The sequence below is a fragment of the Cygnus atratus genome, chromosome Z (assembly GCF_013377495.2).
Source record: "Cygnus atratus isolate AKBS03 ecotype Queensland, Australia chromosome Z, CAtr_DNAZoo_HiC_assembly, whole genome shotgun sequence".
In the NCBI taxonomy this organism is placed as follows: domain Eukaryota; kingdom Metazoa; phylum Chordata; class Aves; order Anseriformes; family Anatidae; genus Cygnus; species Cygnus atratus.
In genome coordinates this window covers 10,242,280-10,267,012 of record NC_066396.1, presented here as the reverse complement: position 1 = coordinate 10,267,012, position 24,733 = coordinate 10,242,280, and the positions used below count along the sequence as shown (strand labels likewise).

At 41.4% G+C, this 24,733-nt stretch overlaps 1 protein-coding gene across 2 annotated transcripts in view; it reads right to left on the bottom strand.

The window, feature by feature from the left end:
* The window catches only part of UNC13B (unc-13 homolog B), a 212,336-nt gene that overhangs the window by 44,887 nt on the left and 142,716 nt on the right, over nucleotides 1–24,733 (bottom strand). For both annotated transcript variants that reach the window (XM_050716466.1, XM_035563881.2), the window contains exons 17-25: nucleotides 18,605–18,774; nucleotides 17,711–17,826; nucleotides 15,481–15,644; nucleotides 13,070–13,220; nucleotides 12,064–12,132; nucleotides 9,534–9,623; nucleotides 7,995–8,129; nucleotides 7,062–7,195; nucleotides 6,041–6,126 (exon numbers count right to left, since the gene is read on the bottom strand). In XM_050716466.1, the coding sequence (XP_050572423.1) occupies nucleotides 6,041–6,126; nucleotides 7,062–7,195; nucleotides 7,995–8,129; nucleotides 9,534–9,623; nucleotides 12,064–12,132; nucleotides 13,070–13,220; nucleotides 15,481–15,644; nucleotides 17,711–17,826; nucleotides 18,605–18,774 (1,115 nt within the window). The remainder of the gene's footprint in view (nucleotides 1–6,040; nucleotides 6,127–7,061; nucleotides 7,196–7,994; nucleotides 8,130–9,533; nucleotides 9,624–12,063; nucleotides 12,133–13,069; nucleotides 13,221–15,480; nucleotides 15,645–17,710; nucleotides 17,827–18,604; nucleotides 18,775–24,733) is intronic.

Below are 24,733 nucleotides of genomic sequence, written 5' to 3'. Positions count from 1 at the left end.
GCTTTCACATTTCTTTTGAAGCTTCAGTAATATGCACAAGAAGAAAGACCAAATAAATTATGAATTATCCAACAGAAAATACAAAAAAAAAATGAATTTCTCATGCATAATTACTCTACAAGCCTTGTCAACTCCCAAAGCAATGGAACGCTCCAGTGAGTCGACTGCGAACCCCTTAAAAGCATAACACAGATTTCTTTCTAATTCTTCTGATTCACTTTTAGCAGATCCATACAGATACAATCTCCAAGAAAAAGGGAAAAAAGAAATCTAACCTTTGTTCAAAAGAAATTAAAACATGCAATATCTGAGATGCATAAACCCCAGGGAAGATGATTCAATTGACATGTGCTACTACTTCACACATACTGTGATCTATTACTCTCCACAGTGAATTTGCTTTTATTGGAAGCTGAGGAAAGTACATTCATGTTTTTCCTCAAAAAATCTAACATTCTTTTTGAGCACTAAGGAAGTATGCCCCTAATTTGGTGTCTGAACTGCTGATCTCCCTGTAGAGCAACTGCAATAGAAAATGCTAAGTCCTCTCTGCAGTTGTAAAACTGGAAACAAGCAAAGCAATAACCATACCCACGCTTAACTCCCTCTGCAAGGGTGAGGAAATCAATGGACAATTAAAACTTCATTAACTTTGATATGTGCAAGGTCTGTTCCTGCATGGGGGAAGAACTGCTCCTGCAGAGGGAAGGTCTGACTCAAAGGCTGGCTGCACACCATGACAAAGGCATGGCTTCATCCAGAAGTCAATCTCCCCCCAAAATAAGGGAACTACCACCTTCCTAAGTACCACTTACACTGAAGCCAGCAGCCCCTGTGATTGAAGTATAAATCACATCACCACTGCGTGAAAGGGTGGATACGTACCTTTAACCACTCAAGCCAAAATAATAGATTCACTGTGATGTGCACTTAGGTCGGAATCTCGTAGGGAGTCTTTGAGCCCTGTTTTTTTTTAACATCATGCACACAACAAGTGAAGTTGGCCATCAGTAATTCTTTCCTGAAATTCTCCTAGCCATGATGTTAGCTGTCAAAACATGACCATGCGTATGTAACAGTGGGGGATGTAACAGCAGCAAAGTATAAAGGTTGTAGGTAAAAATGAATTTAAAAAGAAGTTAAAACTCACACTTATTTCAACAAAATTAAGCAGTGCACTAGAAACAATTCAACCCTTTTTCTGACGTAGGACATTCAAAACACTACTAAGCTACAAAGAAGGAAGATGCAAAGCAACCACAGAAGCAAAAGCCCATGGACTGCTGCTACCTAGCCACCAATGCAGTAACGGAGAGGCTTGACACCAAGGGGCCACAACTGCAGAAAAAAAAGTAAAAGAAAAGGGAGCTCTTACCACCATAAAAGAGAACTTTACGTATGCGAAAGAAAGGTGGGGCTTGTGACAGAAAAGACAAAAGTGAACTATAACATCTCAAACATGCTGGAGCACAAAGAAAGCTGACAAATCTCAAAATCAGCTCAACCGCAACAGCTTACAATATATGTCTTCCCCTCTTCTATGGACTCTGTATGGTTTTGATCACCTCTCTCTTTGTTAAGGGAAAGTTTAAGAGCACTTGAAGACAACATGGAAACATGTCAGCCAGAGATATACTTCGTAAAATTACACTTACACCTTTCACCCAATGCAACCTGTGTTTCAGACCCTCAGATTGAAACACATTTTAGAAAAAAAAGTGAGGAGCATAGGAGCCATCACTCTTAACACATTTCTTTTCTGCTGACTTTTAAAGAGCTAAGTGGCAGCAACAGTGAAAGAGTGCACAGATATTTTGCAGGACCTGCTGGTGTTTTACCCTCTAAAGAGCACAGAGTTCTGTAATTCTCTCACATTTCCTCAGCAGATTTAATCTCCAAACAGTCCTCTCCGGAGAAGAGCTTTTAGGGTCACTGAGGCCATATTATTAAGGTATTAATAGGGAACTGCTTCCTAGCAGCATGCTTTTCAGTGTCATGGCCAGTTCTATTTTTGAATCAGAGAACAGGACTTCCACCACATCCTTAATCCACAGGCCAGCAGACTGCCCTCTGTGGATTTTTTTTTCTGATCATCAACCTACTTTCCCTGTGTTAATTTCTAGCAAATAATGATGAATTCCTGCAAAGAAACTCTAATAGGTACTGAGTCTGTTGAAGTGTTAATACTTTTAGACAGCTGGCATCTGTGTGTGCATTTAATCCCCCTCCCCTCATTATAAGTGAGATTGTGGCAGTATGATTTATTTCAATCCTGCCTGCCAAGGCTACTCAGTCTCTCTTCCTATCAGAGATGCTTTCAATTTACAACCTTATTAACACCAATGTGTCCAAAATAAGATGAAATGGTGTTGGTAAGGATGATATCAATTTTCTATTACTGTCATTTAATGGCTTCCTCATAGAGGAAGAGCAGAATCCTTTGCTTGGGAAATCAGTGCTTTCTGGGTCACAGAGGCTTCACAAAGGATGGTGAGAAAACTAGTTAACTCCAGTTTAGTTTCATCTGCCAGCCCAAAGTGGGTTCACATGGAGGCTATCCAGCTGTTGAGCACGAGTCAGCATCCCAGATGTGGAGCTAACTGCAAGGCTTGGAAAAAACATACTCTACCCTACTACAGCCAAATCTGGGCCACGCAACATCTCTATCTGATCTGTTTTACCCTTGGGCTGATGGGGAACAAGGGATACTCATGAATGCCTACCTCTGTACTGCCTTCACCAGTGAGGATGGAAGGGCCAGGTCTGCTGTTCACAGTGCCCTGAGCTATCACTACTTGTTGGGGGAGGAAAAACAAAACAGACCTGGTACATGCTAGAGCTGCTGTGTCTCAGCATGTGAGTCTCCTTAGGGGAGATGAAGGCAAAAGATAGGTCTGCAGTGCACTTGCCTTCCAATAGTCAAACACATTGCTATCACGACCAGTGCTACTGATTCCAGAATGTATTTTAAATAGAAAATAGGTATTTCGTTGTTGTGACTTACGACATTTTACACATTAGTAATGTGTAGCAAATGTGGAACGTATCAATGGAAAAATGGAATGTATATAATGTGTAATAATGTGGAAGCAAATTTACTGACACTGCAGAATAAAAGGGCCACAGATCCTCAGCGTCAGCTAGGAGGGATAGAGTGACGCCACACAGGAACCTGGAGTTTTGACCTTAGCAGTTAGTCTCTTGGATGTTATCTGCAGCTTAATGCCTGGGACCCAACAAAGGGGCTCTCACCCAGAGCTGCTCAGCATATTGGGTACCATCAAAAAACAATTAGATTGACTAGTCAGAACAGGATTCTCCTAAGCAGCACATACCCTCCATTTCTGCAGCAGTAGTACGGTCTTCTGAGTCCTCTTTGCAGATCTGCTCATCACTGGCATAAAACTACAGGACACTAATGCTAACATTAGCAACTACATCCAAAACACTAAAACTACAGGTGCTGAAAGTCTTTGCCTACTCAAAACTATATACTCTACTAAAAAGCATAAACTTACCACTTGGTGAGGTGAATGAGCTCATGTTATCCAGAACTTAGAACACAAGGGAAAACACCATGAATAAAGTTAGGAGCAGGTATTATACTCTTGGTTCATGTGCATGTATCTCCACAAAACAGATCAGTTTTTGTTGCAGAAAGCACCTGATGCATGCAGATGTCAGAACACACCAGAAGTGTGCCCAGGGACTACTCCACAAACTGGCAAAGACAGGAATTGAAAACTCTTGATGCAGTTAAACTGGTAGAGAAATTAGTGACTCAGACTGAAAAATGACAGAGACAAGAGTTGATGACAGCAAATCTAATCATCATCCTTCAGATCACTTAATCTGTTTCCTTTAATCTCTTTTTCTCCTTTTTTTTTAAAAAAAAAAAGCAGTGAGCTAATCCAATCATGTATTTAAAATACATGTGGTAAGGTCCATAACTGAATTATTGTAGAGCTTGTTCTAAAGGTTATGTTCATAAGTTTCTGGAGAGCAAAGCAGTGAGAAAATATGCTCAACTCAAACGGAATTCTGCACCCTGAGGATTTTCTTGAATATATATCTGGAAGGGACGCACACCTCAGCAGACTATCATTGTTCAATCCTCCTGCAGGACTTGCACAGCTACAGTAGAAACATACACATGCACCCCACACAGTTTTTCAGCTTTTGTTCAAAATGGAAACCCTTTCCCATCCAATCAAATGTCTTTGTGTCAACCCTTTTCACCAAAAATACTCTGAAGAGGGACACTCTTTTAACAACTATTTGCTATGCACCAATGAACTCACGGGTGAAAACATTACATCAATCCTTGGCTTCAGAAGCTCACAACTGACCAGAAGATATCAGAAAAAGATAAAAAAAAAAAAAAAAAAAAAAAGCCCAGATGTACAAGGGAGGACCAAATCACTGGGAAGGTCAAAAGGGGATAAGGTACAAGATGTGAGCAGAGAAAACCTGGGAGGCAGAGTTAACCTTGGCACTGGTAATCAAATAAAGCCATTCAAAAGGGGAAAAAATCTGTCAGGTTCACACAACCAGTATTCTTTTGCAGATGCATTTTAGATGCAATGGAGTAAGGGAGTCTTAGGAAAAGAAGCCAGCAACTAGATCTGGAGAACTGGAGTTCTCGTGGCTGGTAGGAAAGGAGTTAAGTAGGGCACTTTCAACACATAGAAGTGCAAAATGAATTCCTGCGGGTGAGTGTACAGGGCTAAATAAGAACAAAATGGAAAGGGGAGCGCAAAGGGTTTGCAGGAACAAACGGTTTCTAGAGAAAGTAAACATGAAGTAAGCACAGTTGCCTTCTCTCTAACACGAGCCAGCAGTGCCAGACACTACAAAGAGACACTTTAATGCAGTAGGTCTTGGCCCCTTTCTTTCTAATGTCTTGTTCTTACGTCAACATGATCTCACAAGAGGAAGACACTGTGGGGTACAAGCATATATCAAAAGTTCCTAACACCTAAAAGAGTAATTCTCATCTAGATCTGCATCCTGCTAAATTCAAGCCTAGAGCTTGCAGAGGGTGTCCTCACAGCACAGCATCTACCCTGCTGTGTTGAGAGAGACTAAGAAATAGATGGAGTCAATCTCCTTTACCTACAGAGAAACTCCACAGACTGTCCCTGAAGAACAAAATTAAAGAAAATCTCTTAGCTGGCAGAGGTTTTTTGTTGTTGTTTGTGGGGTTTTTTTTAGCAGTCTGAAATAAGAGTCTAACTTGACCAGGTTTTGGAATACAAACTACAGCTGGCATGCTGTAAGCATTACCAAGCACTTTTGCTTCCTTAGACTGTCACCTTACAGATGATTATAAACACTCGGGCAAAATATTGAGAAAACAACTGCTACCACAGTTGCAGAGAGAGTGGGAGCTGGATACTTTCTGAACCTTGTAAGAAGCAGTCTGCACTCTGCAAATAAATTTATAGGTCAAAAAACAAATTCAGAAGTTGTAATAAACTATTAGAAGAGTGGCAGAATTTCCTTCTGGGAGTTTGTTGGGCTCTACACATGCCTAACCCGTGTTCAGAAACAGTAAAATTCCTCTTTTACTGTGAGTCTGGTGGAATTACGCCAGGACTCACTTAAAATGAAGATGTCTGCAGCAGGATTTGTTCTAGCACCACATTTCCACCAACAGCATAAACAGTTTACACTGTATCATCCAGAGACATGAGAGTCCACCTGCTTCTCTAGGCTTTTCCACCACTGTACACTGCAGAACGAAGATGCTGCTGATCTCAGCCATCATAGCCTCAGTCCAAAGTGAAATTCTGATTTCAAAGCAGCTGGGACAACAATAAATAGCTTGCAATGCAGCCTGACAAAAGGTCTAGAGACCATGTCATGCAGTTTTCAGTCTCAATTCTCACCCACAAAGCATCTGTCCACGAACAAAACATTAGAAATCCCTGCTCCAAACAGTGGTTCTACTAATGTGCTTAAGCCTCAGTTACCCCAAATGGATCGAGACCTAGAGGTCAGCAGCAAGTCAGCTGGCAGCAGTGAGAAATTCTCTTACCTTCCATGGCATATTTCATATCCTGGGCAAAAAGACTCCACATCACCTCTGCGCTGATCTTACCAACAGCAAGCTCCTGAGGAAACCTGAGGGGACATTTGGGAGAGGGGCTTTGGCATGTATCCAAGCAAAGGTTCCCTCTATACTCAGTACTCAGCTAAACTACAAGCTGAAAATCTCAACATTACAGATACTTCCTTCACACAGAGAAACGACCAGCTAGATTTTGGAGATCATGGCCTCAAATGTGTGGCAAAGATTAAGCAGCCTGAAAACAGCATTGCTGTTGAGATTCATTTTAACTCAAGTCCGCCCTGGATATCTCCCATAGTACAGGCATATACAGTAGTTTTAGGAATGTGATCTCAATGCACCTTGTATCTTTTTCACTTTGTTGTTCTATTTCAGCTTTTTTTTTTTCTCTATGATTACTAGGCTGCTGGGTGAACAGTAATCAGGTGTTAATGTCATGTTAGATCAATGATCTCTAGGGCATAATCTAACCCTTTGGGTATAAATACCTTCACAGCTACCTCCCTCCCTCCTGCCCTGTTGGATTGTTGGAAGAGTGTTGGAAGTTAAACAGCCCAGTTTCAGCTTTCTTTGCAGTGTTGAGCCAACCCCACCCAACGCAATTTCCCAGTGCAGCACAGAACACCTGTTCCTAAATAACAAAGTAAGGTACTGTCACCATGGCACCATTGTGTGCATTACTGTGCATCCAAAAAAAAAATAACAAAAGAACTCTCACCCCATTTTCAGGTGCCTCCCTGAGTTCAGGATTGTAATAATCAGGGTGTTTGTGCTCGAACGCCATCGTAACTGAACCTTTTGAAACTCTTCCATCCCAATCAAAAAGAGTTATTTATATAGACAGAGACAAATAAGACAAAGACAGACAGACAAGATAAGTACTTCTATAAATACACAAATGACAGAAGAGATAGAAAGCAGTTTAACAAATAAAGCATAGCACACAGAGAGACAAGCATTAGCCACAAAGGACATGGAAGACTCTTACTGATTCAGTACTGGGGAATAAGAATTCTTGTCCTCTTCTATGATGGAAACTATTAAAGTGATGAGTTTGGGCCAAAAATCCAAGTTTCTGATACTGGGACCCTGTTCCTCAGGAGGAAGATCCTGATTTTTGTTCTGTGAAAGAAGCCATTGGAAAACCAGTGTAAAGTTAAAGGGCAAAGAAGAAGCTGACAAATGGAGATCATGATGCTCCTTACAAACTCCAAACAGTAATTACCTGAGAGCACTTTCTTCTGAAGCGTTTACATTATGTCTGCTGGCAACTTGCTTCATCTAATATGAACCATGGTAACATGCCAAACCATGCTGTTTACTGGCGGCTAATCCCCCTTTATTGGCAGTTACCATGCCAATAGAAGGTCAGGCTTCAGGAGACCTGCTGAGACATCATTTGCTCTAAGCTTGTTCCAAATACTTGCACTTTAGGCACTTGAGTTGATGACTATATCCGTGTTGACACATTCTGTATGCATTACCACAGAGTGGGAGCTCTCATGGATTTGAAAACAGTTTGTGTCTGAAGATAGATCCTAAGCCCAGCACAGTATACTGGGTGCCAGAACTGAAGACAAAAACTCACTGCTTGAGGTTTATCAAAGCTAAAGATAGTCTCCTTGATCAGCCTACTTAGTTTTTGCTTGCTCAAAGTTGCATCAAAGTTTCCATTCAGAAATATCTGCTCAGGAAATAAAGTAGCTGAGACTGGGAAAACAAACTGTAGTGTGATTACTGTAAAACAATTATCATCTCCTACTTACTCATTAGTGCTCATTAATTGATTACAAGCTTTGTGTGTTCAGAAGAGAACAAGTCAAAATTTTATTTATGTTGGCTTTTTATGTCAATTAGTATTCGCGTGATTATCTTAGCAAAATCATAAACTTTCATTTTTGCCTACTTATTAGCTACTCACGGGATCTGTCTGGTACTCGCGACTGTACAGCTCATGACAGTTGTTGAAAATGTACTCATAGGTGGAGTTGAGGCAAGCTTTTACACAGTCCTTCACTACCTGGCTGGCTCGAGGTGGACTCTGCAGCTCTTGAACCTGCACAGAGACAGGAAGAATTGTTCAAGTACTGTTCATAAACCAAACCAGGAAAGAACAAGTCACCTGTCTGGAACCACCCAGGAATAAGCAAATCTGTTTTCAGCAACTTGTGCTGTCTGTGACCTGAAAACATGAACATCTCCGCTCAGTCTCTGTGGCTTGCCTCTCCAGGTATAAAACAGGAGTGACAACACTTATGTCCCTGCAGGATCACTTAGAACATAAGAGAGGTTTTGACATGTCAAGGAAGATTCTTCCAAATAAATAAATCACACAGATTAATGTGCATAATCTGAGCCAAGCCCATGCAATTTCTGCTAAAATTATAGGACTTTGCTATAAAGTCAGTGAATAATCTTTTTAACCACTGGAAGAACACACAACAGGCTATCAAAGGACATTATATCTAATCTGCAGTCTTGCTGAAGACCAGACACTTGTGTGCTTTTAAATACGGAAGTTTAAGGACATCTTCCTTCACCAGCATTACTGAATATAAATCACATCAGAATTCATAGCAACATGCCAGTTGATAGGCCTTCCCCTCTTGTAAAAACAGTTCTTTTAGTTATTTCATTGTTACATTGGTTTAGAAAAATACCACAGGTTACCACAACAGATAACCAGGCATCACTCCATGAAACCATACTCTGAGACAATTTTGATATTATCACTACCTCTAGAATTTTCAGAGTATTTCTATAAACCAAACTTTTAATGCAGGCATACCATCTGAATGAAGACTGTATTTTGAATGTTCTAAAACATTATTTACTAAAGGGCTTACAATTAGAATTTTAAGCTCTTCCTCAAATAGCTTTAATGAAAATCTTTCTTTGTTTTTGGTAAGATTAAAAATTGCTAAGTGACATGTGCTAACCTATAATACTAGTTAAAACAAAGGGTTAAAAATCAAGCGTTAAAAATAATCTCATTACATGTTGCCAGAACAATAAATGTAATGATAGAACTGGCATAACAACATGCAGAACAACTCTCCTAGATCTCTACTTATAGATAATATCCAATTTCAGTATCTTACCCTGCAAGAAAGACATTTTAAAATATTTACTAGATAAAAGATGGTGAAGAGATGGTCATGACTGATAAACGCTGTAGACAGTTTTATAGGAAAAAACTTCCTCCTGCCCCCTTCCAATTTTTGTGAGTGTGTGTGTGCACGCATGCATGCCATATTTATGACTGAAGAACCCCAGGGGAAAAACCGCTTTCGTATTCATGAAGCAAAATACAGTGAAGTATCACGCATGGTCAGCAGACAACCTTCATTTTCCTTACATATCTAAAGCACGCTGGCATAAAATAGTTTAAAAATCAGAAAAAAAAATCCTGGAGCAGGAACTGAAGATGTCCCATTCCCATCCCCATCCATTACACTACCTTCATCCTGAAAAAAGTAATGCTGGTCAGCAAATCCACTGTAGACTTCAGGTCCTGCAGCCGTTCACGACTGCTGGCTGGGAAGTTATTCTGTTGACAAAAAATGGAAATCCTGTTGGAAAGCACAGTCAGATCCATGCAAAGCTTCAAGCACATTCTAAATAAGGAAAGTGTCTTGGAAACATTTCCTGCTCGAGAAGCTTATACCAGTCAAAACAATGCTCAGTAAATATGGCCTTTTTGCTGAAGGAGCTCATATGTTTGCTTAATTAAATAGCTTCTCATATGAACATGAAGTCTGTGGATGCCAGGACACGGACAACCCCCAGCAGCAGCAGATCTCTCCTTGGCTGTAGAAGGAGCTGGCAATGAGCAACAGCCTCACCATCATCAGCCCTGAACTGCCGCCTGAGGTTGTGTGCACAGGTCCTTCCCTTTCTGCACTCACTGCTTGCTTTTTGTCTTTTCTGAGACACCAAAAGGTGTGGTGTACTTGAAACCTCTGCAGAGAAACAAACTGCGTTGAGAAGAGAAAATGAACACTTTTTCACTGTCAGAATTCATCATAACCACTCGGTCCCCTCTCAGATTCAATCCACAAAGATAAGCATTTATCCTCCAGTGCCTCTTTCACTCTAATGCACTTATTTTACATACCATCCCCAGCACTTTGCTGTCTGTAACTATCGTTTCCCCTTCCACTCTCTGGGTTCCACTGAAATTATAAGTCTGATTGTTCTTTCCAGATGCTGATACAAAAGTGTGAGCGAGTGAATGAGTGTCTTTGCCTCTGTCTCCTTCTGGCACTGAGGGTATTTACCAAAAATCAAGATTTAAACACAAAATGTTAGATGAATGTTGGGGAATGAATGCATGTTCTTGATAAGATGATTATGTTCTTATATAATCCTGATGATAATACTCATAATACTGAATAATCTCTATAATAATCAGGAAAATATAATATTATCTATATTGAATACCTATAATATTATCTATGTTTATGTCAGCCAGGAATGAACCAACAGAAAAGAACTACTGACGTGCATACAGAATAACTTCACTTGTTCACAAAACGCTTTTCAAAATAATTATGCAGAGTGTGACTTCAAGCTACTCTTGAGATGTTTCTACCTCTTCTCCCCAAGGCCCATCACCCTGCCCTGGGAAGAAAACACTGGTTTGACACTTTCTGTTTTTACAAATCTGGTGTGGATTTTCATTATTTATTCATTGTTTTCTTTTAAGGGCTTCCAAATAGCTTGAATCAACAAGGGGTGAGGACTTAATCTGGATAATTTAAACTGCGAATTGTCATATCCTCTCTTGAAAGTTGGAAGCTAGAATACCTTTTCCTTCCAGAACTTAACCTGTCCTCCCAGGGTCTTAAAATAATCACTAAGAGGACTCAGACCACTCCAGACAGTTGCTGTCTAACTACACTGCCAATTAGAAAACATCAAAATTATTGAAAGTGTACAAATCTTTCCTGGTCTTCTACCAAAGATCTTACTTGTTTGTCCAAGGTTTACTTTCATTAGCCACCTGAAAGCATCTTTTATTGAACACCAAACAAATAAAAGGTATCACCAGTACAGCTTCCTGTTGCCATGCCCTGATAATTTTCCCTCTGCTACTCACTGCTCTCTTTGCACCTTCTCTTTTAGGATTGCTCATTACACAACATTCCTTTTATCTTCTTCTGCACCTTACCCTTTATGTCCTTTTGCTTGTCTTCCTAATGCACTTCTCTTATTAGTCTACTCACATTCCCCTTTTCTGTATGCTTTACTGTCTTTCAGATAAATGTACCACCCAGGATAGGATCTACTTTTTAATATATAAATAAAAATCAAAGCTCACATTTTGCCACCATATTTCAATTTTTCAATGAATTAGTCACTACTTAAAATGAAGGAATTGAAAAAAAAAAAAAAAGCCCAGTAACAGACTTGTTATTAAGATTATGTTGACTCTGGAGTAGCAAAGAAAGGAACTAGAGGGCCTAAGAAGCCTGGAGGACTAATGCCAACATCTGAAACCTATCCCTTCCCCAATGTGGTGAAGTGTGTGTGTGTGGGGAGGGGGGGGGTCTTCAACCTGAAAGCACATCCTACAGATACAGAGTCAGGGACAGTGATTCAAGTCTGTCAGACCTAAAATAAATGACAACATGGCTGGGGGTCCTCTCAAAGATTTCTCTCACAGAGAAGAACAAGTCTGTTTTCCCTTTGTAGATGATACCCAAAGTAGCAGATAATAATTCAAATAAATTAATCCAATCAGCTTGCATTCCTGGGAGAATATCTGAGATAAGCATAGTTCACAATCCTCAGATTATTTCAGAAGCCTTGAGGAAGTTATATTGGAAGAAAGAACAGGGTTTAAATTCCACCCATGAGGAAAAGCAAAATATAGTTCCATAAGAGACAAACTAACCAAAAGCTCAGAGACATAAGAAAAATCCAACCAGCGTGTTTCCCCTCTGCCTATCACAATGCCTGAAAAGATTTTGTTTATTCCCACTCACCCTGTACATTGACAGATCAATCCGAAGTGAATTATGAAGCTGGTCCAGAAGCTTCACAAATCGTTCTTTCTATTGAGCAAAAAACACATCACATATCATCACTATCCCATCCGTGCTCACAGTAAGATGCAGAATATCAGAGAACTAGTGGCGGATCTCAGGAGAGTGGGAGGAAGCAATACTGATGCATTGTTTTGTGTATTTATTCTTATACTGTAATTACTTCTGAAGTTTGTGTAACATTAGAAGTAGAAGAAAAACATTCCTTTATCACTTTGAAGTAGAGGTAGAACAAAACCCCTCTGATTTCTGCTAACAGTTTGTACCAGCCGTATGTTTAACAGAAAATATTTATTCAGAAACGAGTAAGGGAACAGTCAGAAAAGAGTTGAATTTGGAGCAATGATACAGCTCCAAGATCTTATGTATCAATTCAATGACAAACATTGCAGGGCTCTTGTTGCCATTTTCTTGAGGTCAGGTCTCTCAGCTAGATTCTGGCTTGGCTTTGTGAAAAGACTCCTCCCTCAATGTACGTATTTCTCAGTCTAGCAAAGGAACGTGAGCTATTCTAGATACTTTTCCAGAATGCTCAACTCCAACACGTTATATGGAAAACAATTGAACCATTCGTGGGACAGACTTTTTATTTCCCTTTAAGCAGTTGCTGTTTTTAAAAACAAAGTTCTGAAACCATCAGATTACACGGTATATTTTATCAACAGCATCACCACGCAGAATGTAATACAATTCGCTCATTTCCATACCATCTGTGCTCCAGTGCAATTTGAACATGAAGACTAAACATCACAATGCATCACACTGATTAATATCTAAAATGCGTGATGATGACAATAAACCATGCTCTGCTTTGTCTAGTCTAATAGGGCTTGATGGCTTCCAACTTCTCATGGATATAATGTTCCTTAAACAGAGCAACTTATTTATTCACAGGCAGAAATACCATAGGCAAAACAGAGAAATCCAGTTGTATCACCAAACATACCCCAAAATTGGAGGCTGCAAAGCGGTCCGAAGCAGACACATTTGTGGAGGCAGTTGTGTGCGCATAGTAAGCATTGATATTAGCAAGTAAGGTGCTCATCACAGCTGGCACACCTGGGCACATGTATTTGGAGGAGAGACATGCAAAATGCCTGCAAAAGGACAGTTCAGTAAGTCATTTTGGACTCTTCTGTGTAGTGCTTCCTGACATGCCTAAGGTTTCCACAACACAACTCAGCCAAGTTTCCTACCCCTTTAATAGCCACCCTGCTCTAGGTAGCACCCTCAACAGATGCAAGTTTTGTTTTCTCCCTTTTAGTAAATCTCCAGCATTTTGCTTCCAGTTTTTCACAAAAGATGACATCTAAACAATACATATGATAGGAAAAGAAAAAAAAAGAAAACAGAAAAATCCTTTTTACTACATTTCTTTCCACGGCATAAAAGAGCTTTTTAACCCAACAATATGTTGCCAATAGCTTGTGACTTAGGTAATACTCTGGGTCCTGATGCCAATTCCAAGAGCCAAGCCTGGCACACAGAAATCTATATAACTTACTGCTACTTGAGGCAGCCACAGGTTCTGAGGTGACATAAGGCAGCAAGGATAGCAAAGCATTCAAGCACAGCAAGATCACACACTATTATTTCTGTGCTGCACTGATAAGTGACTCCTTACGGCTAACCCTTCCAGCCTGCAGGAAGCATGCATGCTCATTTGCTTTTTCCCATTTAACTGCTCTCATTAAAGTGCAAGAAACCATCCTGCAGGAAATCTCAAAATTATGCCAGAAGCATTCAGGCTTGTGAAATGATTAAACAATCAAAGAAAATCTGTTAGACATAAGGGGAAAAAATAATCAGAGCTTGAGAGGTCTGATATTACGAGACCTGGCAAGTCAAGTTCATTCCAACTGACAGGAGAATTTGGCAATTTTTAAGCAGTCCTTTCATGCAAGAACCCTCACTGAACTCCCAAACTAAACTTGGGAACTATCTTCTAAATGTAGTTTTCTCCCCAAGGGACTCATCAGACATTAGCTTCTGTGTTCATTAACCTACAAATAATTATAACCAAAAAAGCCACAGTGAGACAATTTCAGAGAAACATACAGATCAGTATTTCAGATAAACATGATAGCTATGCCCCAATGTTAACTTGCTGGCTACATGATACCAATTGCTCTTTTAGGCACTCACTGTAAATGACAGACACATAAAATGGGTTTGTCTAGCTTGAAGAAGAGAAAGTGTAAGGTGTGAGGATCTAATCAACGTCTGTACTACTTAAACAGAGGAGGGAGGGATCAGCAAGAGGATTGAGCCAGGCAAAAATCCTTTCAGAAGGATGAAAAAAGAAGCAACAATATGTAGCAGTTACAGCATAGGAAATTCCACACAAGATTTTCTAACTTGGTTTTCAGCTTGGAATTTCTCCTCCAAAATAATACAAGCCAAGAGCAGGAGCCCAGAGACATGGTGGATCTCCCTCCTCAGAGAATTTCAAGGAACTGAAAGAGGCTCTAAGCAGTCTCGTCCAACTTCCAAATTAGCCTTGCTATGAGCCAGGACTATACCTCCAGAAGTACCTTCCAATTGCTTTCCATCTCGGCTTAAATTAGCAGGCAGAAAAAAGTGTTTGCAAGATGCCATAATTACACATCATAACTCATCTGAGGACCCAAACACCCAAAGCTTTCAGGTTCAGTAGTGAACTTTTTCATGTTAGTTTGCTGCATTTAATACTGTGTTTAAAATAAGAAATGAGCTAAGCACAGCATTACTAGTCCTTAAGCAGAATGGCTAATCCCAAATCCAACTAAAGGTACAGTGACAAGAAGAATGCTCTTGACGATCAAGAATTGCATGAGCCTAGATCCAAACAGGACAAATTAGTGCTCCGTTACTCAAGCTTCCTGTAAATCCCTCCAGCAGTACCTGGGAAAACAGTGATTTCTCAGGACTGTATCAATTGCCACTATAAACCTGTAGGACAAACGGTTTCACAAAATCTCTTCCCTTCTCATGTCATCAAAAAACTTTAGTGGGATCCTTTTTAACAGCAGATTTTTCAAATAGAGATTTTAGACTCTTAAAACAAGAATACGCTATCAACAATAAAGTACAGTCATTTACACTCACAAAGTTGGTGTAATTCTTTAGAATTAGTTTTAAAGGTAAAGGTAAACTGCCCAGATGGAGCCTAAAGTCTGGCACTTTGTCAGACAATAACTTCTTGACTTTGAGGAATCAGCGACTGAGACATGCAGTCGCTTTCTGCTCACAGTAAGCCCCTTAAGGAGTAGCTGTTAATGTTAATAGTATTCCATTACCAAGACATTTCATCTTAACAGTCCCATCAATTATATACAATGAATATCTGCACTAAAGACAACACCAAATGCATCTTACGTCATGGCCTGGTATATTGATTCAATGCCGTAACGCATTGCAAATTCATCCACAATCTCTTGAGCTGTCTCATCAAAATACACCTTCCAGGCATCATCTCCTTTGGCATCAGGGATCTTCACCACTCCACTCCCTTGCACATCTGTGAGATGGTGAAAGAGGTTCTGAAATACAAAACAGGAAAGAAATTATATGCAAAGCTGCTGAAGCTGCCAAGTGAGTTTCATGACCGGCTTGGAATTGCCAAGAAGGAGGCACTAACACACATTTCTTTGCTCTCCTCCCTCTTTCCTTCTCCCCACCCAGTATGTATTCTTGTGCTTTGACTTGCTTTTCTTCTCGCATGCTCCCAGCTGAATTTTTCCACACACATACCTACAATTTTAACCACCCAACATTGTGAATGACGCAGAGGAGTGCTTCAATGCAGTGAAGTCAGACTAATTAGTTTCCTGAAACCTACACACTTCTGTCCTCAAAGGAATGACTTAACATGGACAAGCTATTTAAGCCAGCTGAGGTAACAGCCCTGTATCAGCTTTGTAATTATTATTATACAGTGGAACAGTCCAAATATTTTTTTTTTAAAGGACATCCTTAAAATCACCTTTAACAACTGGACACTTGCATTATTGTTCATCATAACATTTTGCTTTATCTAACACTGGAAAGCCTTTCAAGCTATTATTGCTGTGCAGAAATTGCAATTCAGTTCAGTGGGTTTCTCAGTAATCCTCAAATTTATGTCACTTACAGATTTCATCAGCTTTTCAGACAGCTGGCTCCCCGGTAGTAAGGGATGCAAAAGTCTAATGATCTAATTAGGAGCTAGAAGACACTGCTTTACACTACTATTTTTCCTCATTAAATTATTCTAGCTGTAAATCATCTTCATTTTATGATGTACAAATGAAAGAAGGTGATACTTTAAAAGAGACATACTTGCAAAAATGAGGGGAAGCAAGTGATCACGCATCAGAAGGATAAAAATGAAATCAATTACCAAGCAGAAGCAGTCACTGAATTAAAAAACAGCAAAAACTATATATTGAAGAACACAACACAGCCTACTAAAAGAAACTGATGTTCACTTAAGCTTAGTCTGTCTCTTTCTTGGTAAGGCCAAAAGACACTGCAGGGATCATCAAACCCATTGTCTGGAAAAAAATGTTGTTCCTGTAGCTGAACATTCGTCCCTGTGACACATCTGTCCTTTTCTAATCTGAACTTGCTTAAACTTCACTGGACCTTGTGATATTCGTATTTATAAGGTGAAAGAGGCTATTGCTACTCTTCACTATTCAGGCACTTAGAGACTAATCCTGTCACATGCCTTGCCCTTGATAAAACAGACTGGGCACCACGAATCACTCAGACATTTTCATAAGTCTTCTCTGAATTTCTCCCAACTTCTACAGCTCTGCCTGCCCATCTTAGTCCATCTTGAGATAGATCAGTACCCAGAAACCACAGCTTATCTTCCGTTCCCTAATAGTTGTTCATAGTTACACACCAGTGGTACGAGGAATTTATACCAACAATAACTGCACTGCTCAAAGGCCAGATTCAAAACCCTATCCCAAACAGAATTTACTCAAAAAGCAGCTAAGGTAGAAAACGTAACTTTTCATATTATAGCCCACCATGCATCACAGACCAACTGTCCAGGTGGAAACTGCAATGATATAACTGCCCCTTGCTGCAAGCAATACACAAGCAGTTCTGTTCACAATGTTCAAAGACAAGTAGCAGGAAAAAATACAGCATCTCCCATGGAAATGCTGCATATCTGGGATCCCAAAAGGAATGTGCAGTGTTTAATTCTGAACCAGATCTGGGCTGGAGTTTGACATTTAAAAGGCTTTCCCTAAAGAAAGACACAGGTATAGTACATACTGAACACATCAGCTAAGGAAATTCCGAAGTTTCTTCATGTTATACTAGTGGGGTCTATGAGTTGGACCACTGTCTGATCACTGCCTGAAAGCAGCACAGCTGTGGCAGTAGGACAGACTGAGCCAGCCAGCATTCAGCATGGGGGGGGTGCCTAAAGCCTTCCTGGCCTTCTGTACAAACACAGATCTGATGATTCAGTGACTTTCCAGGCCTGTGGAGCAGGGAAAAGCTCACCTAGGGCAAGAAGGAACATTCTAAGGAAACAGAGGTCAGAAAACTGCTGCTTTGACAGAAATGAGGAACATCACAATGAATGAGCTGAACTGCTCCTTACCTCATGAAGGCAGGTGTACTGAATGTGATATGGAGCCACTTTCTCCTCACCTTTGATCTCCACATTAATTTGCAGACGGATAGCCCCAGACACCGCAGACTTATCTGTTCTTTTCTCTAGAAGGAAAAACCATCAACAATTACATGCATTTTTCACATTCAGTGCACAGTCATCTTTGGGGTGGCAACTCTGTAACAGAAACTGCTGGAAGCTCAGGCTGAATTTGTGGTTAACATTACTGTGGAGATAACTTGCTGACTTTTTTCTTTCAAAACATTAAAAACTAAGTAGATATCAGCAAATCACTGACATATACTCTAGATATGACACATCTAGCTAGAACAACATACACTTCTTTACAAATAAGCCAGCCCTTCTGAGAGCACATGCTACAGGGTCCCTGAGCTTCGATCCAGTCAGCTGAACTAGAACCACCAAGGAATGTACTGCAAACCTTTCTAGATAAAGACTCAAATGACAGCAAGCGAGGGAGTTCAGTATATCACACACACAGCCAAGACAAGGTTTTACCAAGGCCACTTAGAAAATGCCAGTATGTCAGGAACATGTTGCTCAGATCCATTTTCTAAGGATACAGCTGACTGATGTGAAATTTGTTCCTTACTTCCAGCCCTGCTCCAAGCATTTACCCATTCTACCTTCCAGTGCCTAACAAGAGAAAAAACATCACTGTTCTGACAGGCTATACTACTGAACTTCATTTTAACTGGGACAAAAGCCTTGCAGCTGCTCTGCAGCATCATCATGCCCCTTAAAATCACCTAGTCAAGCAGGCTTTTTTTTTTTTTGTCCTTTCTTGCAAACTGCCCAGATAGTTCTCACATGTTCCCAAACTAATACATGACATGTTTTCAGTCCCAAAGCACCACTCACCAAGGTTGTACCACACATCCATTTCACCACTCAGCGTACGGACTTCAATGATTGTCTGTCCCAGGAAATCATCCGACTCACGCTTCAGCCTCTGTTTGACACGAGACTTGATGTCATCGTCTTCATCCCACACTCGCACCTTGATCCGGTCAGAGGAATTATGGCACTCACTGAGAACAAGACAAATATAATACTGAAGAGCTCATAATGTAGCTGACATTTCTACACTAAACGCTTTACATTCCCTTTGACCTGCTTGCCTAACGACAGAGCAATGCATAAACAAGATATAAACAAACAATTACTTTATTTAAAAGCGTAGAATCTGATAGGAACCATACAACATTTTTTTGGTGAACTCTAAATGCTCCTGTGACATGTTAGATACTGCACTTCAGATGCACACTGAAGGAGAGTGCCCTGACCGCAGCCACCAACTTCAGACTTGCTACGTGGCTGTGACTCCTCTGCTCTTCCTCACTCTCAGGAGCAGCTCCCCGAACTGAGGGATTCATTTCACTGTTGCTGTTTTTGCTGTGAAGCTTGCAAAAGCTGGATGATAGCTAGGCTGGTAAACTCAGCCTGCACTCCCCCAAAGAAACACTGATAAGCATCACATTGTTTTCTGATAGCCCTCCCCATACATGGTCTCACGTTGGGCTGTGTTGAAGGCTACTTCTGTTTACACACGTGCAGTGTCTAGGACAGCATGGTCAACACCTATGACAAACACTTTTCATGCTCTTTTTTAATAAAAAAGATAAATAGCCCAGGTGAAGGTAGTTCTCTTACTTCAGAACAGTCACAAAGCAGTAGTGTGTTAATGTACAATACACTATATTCAGATGATACAAACATTACCTGTGCGTGGGATGAAAGGGTGGGATACATTAGCTGCAAAGTTGGTATTTAATTACTGGAATTGATTTTGCCTATTCTTCACAGCTGAGACTGATACTTTCCCCATGTCTTAGGCAGATCAGTAAAGACATTTCCATTAAAAAAAGCATTTTACTGTTTGCTGAACCTGCACCCTTCAGCCTAATGCACCGGCAGAATTTGCAGCCCCCTCTCTTTGTAGGTGCTCATACACCTTTTGTAGACACAAACAGGCTCCTGGACATCAGAAGTGGGTAAAAAGACCTTATAATAAAAGCTCTGCTCATTTACAGGTCATGCAATACAATAAAGCAATTCGAATGCTCACATGAGACCATGACAAGGGTGATTTACTCACCATAACCACTACAAATGTCTGCCCTCAAGGAAATAAAACCTATGAAAACAGGCAACTTCTGCTGAAGGCCTGTTTTCCAGACTTTTAAACATTAACGTGCTGCATCTGTTGCTAAGCAACAGGGAGAAGGAAGAAACGGGTCAGAAGAGATCTGCTAAGCCCGGTCAATAGGATATGGCAGTGACTGGTATTTGCATGCTCCTTACGAAGAAACCATTTGAGATCTTATTGCCACTATTGTGATTCAGGACTGCTTAACAGACAACCCTGCAACTTCTAGTGATTTTTCTAGCGAAGAGGGATATCTGGGAATTACTGTTGTGAAAGTTAGGAGCAATTCTAGGCAGTTTTGATCACTGGCAGAAAGCATCCTTGTTTCCTTCCTTCTCTGTGCAATCAAAGCTGTATTTAGAGATCAGAAGAAAGAAGGTTCAATGTTTCTCCCCTTCTTCCTCCTCAACTTCAAGGATGTTTTCTTTTGGAAAAAAAAAAAAAACATGCAGCAAGTGTTCACAAGCAGGGAATGCTCGGACTGCTGCTGTCTGTAGCTCTCTGGTTTATCTGAGTGCATACCGGCAACACAGCATAAGCACATGAAAGAAATCCTCTGTTCCTGACACAGTACACTAATGTACATCCTGGCAGTACCTTAGAAGTTCAGAAGGACACATGTGCCTAAAAACACAGATCAGTACACAGTGGCATTTACTAAGCACCAACAAGTTAACCCCTGACTTCTTCAGACCTCACCTTCTGGCACTGCGGTTCGTTGTTGAGACAGCTTTGATCTTACTTTTCTTTGCTACCAGTGTTCAAAAACTTGCTCTTTCCTTTAGGAAAACACTTACTGTTTAGACCTAAATCTACTTTAGGTTCCACATGCATTGTCCCACACTCCCCAGGTGGCTATCATCCTTCACTTGGGCTGCAGCAGCATAACTCACTGCTAAGTGCCACAGAAAACTTTGCAGTAGCATTTGCTGAGCTACTGGAACTTTTACTTTACCCCACTCCTCTTTGTTTTTAAGAGACCAGTCAATTCATATTCCTCATGCTGCTCCCATGCCAGAGAGAGCGCCTTATCACTCGCTTACAGCAGCTGAAAGACTTGGGTTGGTGGCTTACCTATAAAACATCTCCGTCTAGAGCCTGTAGGAACCACAGTCCTTGCTTTCAGTGAAAGAAGACAGTTGAGTCAACAACAGTTCACCTTCTAGAGCACACCTCAAAACAGAACCACAAATATTGGCCTACTTAAGCTTAACTGCTAACAGGCTTTCTAGCTAATAAAAATAGGATCTGATTAGTGACAGCATCCTGGCTCCATAAGACTGTGGCTGCACATTCTGCTGCTAGAAACTTTCCCCTTCATTACTATAGGAGCTGGCAAGTTTCTAAAGATGCCTGCCCTACTTCTTGCTACATTTTTGTGAAGAGTGGTTTCCTAACAATGTGTGCATACATGTGTCTGCCCAGTCTGCCCCACAGCTGAGCTCCCACAGCTTTCCCAAGAGGATGCAAAGAAGAAACTCTTTGAGACCTTGTCATAGGGAAGAAACTATCAAACGTGTTCATGCCCATTTCATAGTGTGAGGAGCTGGAAACCAGGTTCTCTTTGTTACATGACTCAGAAAATGACTTTTTCTTTTGTATCTACATTCTTCTGATGGTCGCAGTCGTGCCATTTTATGTTAAAAAAAGTTACTTTGATACTTCAAGGTATCAAAGAAACATTTTGAGGAAACAGCACACTAAATCTGCAAGAAAAAATTAAAATTGTGAATTTCTTTCCATGAATTTTTACCTACCTAAAGCCAGTGGTTGCAGGAGCAGTGGAACCAGCAGAGTATGGTTCTACTGACTTGCTCCCTATCCCACACTCTATCTCCAGCTCTTCTACCACATTCCCCCTTGGCCTTCCCCAGCCTCAAACATATCCCCCCTGTGCTGTCAGTGCTCTGACATCTTCCCATGCCCAGCTATCAACTGGGCTGAGGGGAAACAACACAAAGTTGCTGTTACTTCTGATGCCTGTGCACAGTGCCATGCTGATACATGCACACTAATCAGTATATTGGTGGCTAAACATAAAAGACAACTCCAGAATTTACGTTATAGTCTACCACAATGAAGTTAATAATTTGTATCCCTCTAACCTAGCTGAAACTTCTAACAATCACTTTCTACATTTTTTAATAGCTTTGAGACCTCTGCCTGTCTATGAATGTTGGCCCAAACTCGCTAAGAAGCTGTCAGAGGTCTGGGACAGAGTAAGGCATGTGCATCCTGTCCTCCAAAAAAGCAGGCAGAAAGTAAAAGAAACATCTAAAAATGACCCTAATATTTTCAAGTCAGTGATTTGTACTCTGATGTGGGGAAAAAAAAAAGACATTTGTGCTGAATTGGTTAATCAGTTGTTGCAGGATTCTTACTTAACCTCCCACTGCTGGAATGCTAGAGGGACATGGCAACCCTCATGAGGGTACAGCAACCTCGAAGGTTTGCAAGGTTCTACCAGAAGACATACAAAGTTTACACCCATAAAACTCTGTCCAGCAGATTACAAAACAAACAAACCAAAAAATAAAAAAATTAAAACAAAATAAGGATAATAAGTTTAGAGCACAGTGAGTGCCAAAATGAAAAGCTGTATCCTTCTGACACCACTAGTTCGTATTGGAGAATCTACAGTCATGAAGAGAGAGAGTCTGGTAAATACCCATAAGGGTTTTTTAATGCTCATTTGTGTCACATCATAGTGGATTTATGTGGCAAGGGTTTGGTAGCAGGGGGCTGCAGAGGTGGCTTCTGTGAGAAGAATCCAAATGATTCTTCTTATCCATGTCAGATAAGGGCCTGTTTCAGCAGGCTCCAAAGGGACATGGCTGCTGCCCAGAGCCAAGCCAATAAGCAACGTTTTTTTCTGCCTCTGGGTGAGCAGATTTAAGAAAGAGAAAAAAAAAACCTGCTGCACCACAGCAGCTGGGACAGTGAGGAGCGAGAAGCAGCCCTGCAGCCCCCCAGGTGAGTGCAGCAGGAGGGCAGGAGGTGCTCCAGGCACACAGCAGCAGTTCCGCTGCGGCCTGTGGAGAGGCCCCCGGTGGAGCAGGCTGTCCCCCTGCAGCCCATGGGTCCCACATGGAGCAGATCTCCACGCTGCAGCCCGTGGAGGAGCCCCCGGTGGAGCAGGTGGATGTGGCCCGGAGGAGGCTGTGGCCCATGGAGAGCCCCCGCAGGAGCAGGCCCCGGGCCGGAGCTGCAGCCCATGGAGAGGAGCCCACGCAGGAGCAGGGGGTCTGGGGGGAGCTGCCGCCCACCCGCGAGGGACCCGTGCTGGAGCAGCTTGCTCCTGGGGTTTGGACCCCGTGGTACGGAGCCCTGTGGGAGCGGTTCTTGAAGAGCTGCTGCCTCTGGGCAGCCCCCGCAGGCTCAGTTCGGGAAGTATGGCATCCCGTGGGAGGGACCCCACAGGGAGCAGAGGCAGAGAGGGACCGGGAAGGAGCAGGGGAGACCGCAGCCCCCATTGCCCCCTGCATTGCTGGGGGGGAGGAGGTGGAAGAGGGTGGATGGGGGGAAGGTGTTTTTAGTTTCTTTTGTTTCTCACTTCTCTAGCTTGTTAGTAACAGACAATAAATTTTACAAATCTCCTTACACTGAGTCTGTTTTGCCCATCAGGATAATTGGTGAGTGATCTCCCTGCCCTTATCTCAACCCCTGAGCCCCTTCCATCATATTTTCTTCCCCCTTTTCCTATGAGGAGGGGGAGTGAGAGAGCTGTTGTGGTGGAGCTTGGCTGCCCATCTGAGTAAAACCACCACACACATCCACATGGATATTTCTTTCCAATCAACTTCTCATCTCAAGAAAGGTGTTATCAGCACGTTAACCCTGCAGGATACACCCGGACCTCAGTTTCATTCCATTAATACTACCTTCAGACATAGATTTTCCATCTCTAAAATGCACTGCATAGATTAGAGAGGTAAGAAGCCAACACAACCCTATCATTCAACACACCCATTTCACATGAAGATGTTTTCTTAAACTATGTTGTTTTCTCATATCTTCTACCTGAAGAACAGGAGAGCCCAGAGGCCCCAGTGCAATCATGACTCTACTGTGTGCTTGGCAACTTACAGAGAGGAAGACAGCCCCTGCTTTGTAGAGCTGACAGGCTAATGAAGACAAAAAGCAAGAAGCAGACATAGCAAGAACAAATGACTTAAGTGAGGGAGCAGAGGTATCAACAACATTTTGCAGATTTAAAAGTAGGTCAAGTCAAGCCCAGATTTAAGTAGTTTTGTTGTGCTTTGATAGTAAAAAAAATATTTATGGTTCAAAGAGTCTAGTGAATATTTATATAGCCATGTTCTCTGAGCAGTTTCCCTTCTGCACAATTGCAGATGCAGCCCTCAAGAAGGGCCTGTAAAGTTTCACAGTCTGGTGCAGAGAATATTTTATGCAGTGGTAGAGGACAGACAAAAAGGGCAGAGCAGCTTGCAGAAGTAGGGGATGAGAGTGCAGGAGGTGGGAAAATGCACAGGACAGAAGAACAGATAGCAGGACTTCAGGACCTGAGAACATTTTAGCTTCTGAGGAGCAAAGTGCCAAAAAAAAAAAAATGGTTTTCTGGAAAATCAGGAAGAGTAGTTACAGTAATCAGTATGAGAAGCCCAACAAAGAGTTGTAACTATATACGCTTCAGGAAATACACTTCAGGAAATATATACACTTCAGGAAATGGTCTGGCTGAAAAAGCAGGAAGATCTGGGTGTGGTTCAAATGAAAGTGTCTAGAAATGGCAGCATCCAACTGGGAGGTCTGCTGTGGCCAGCCTCAATGGGAATAGATGACAAAACTTTGCAGGACAGATGAATTTTTAAATGATACCA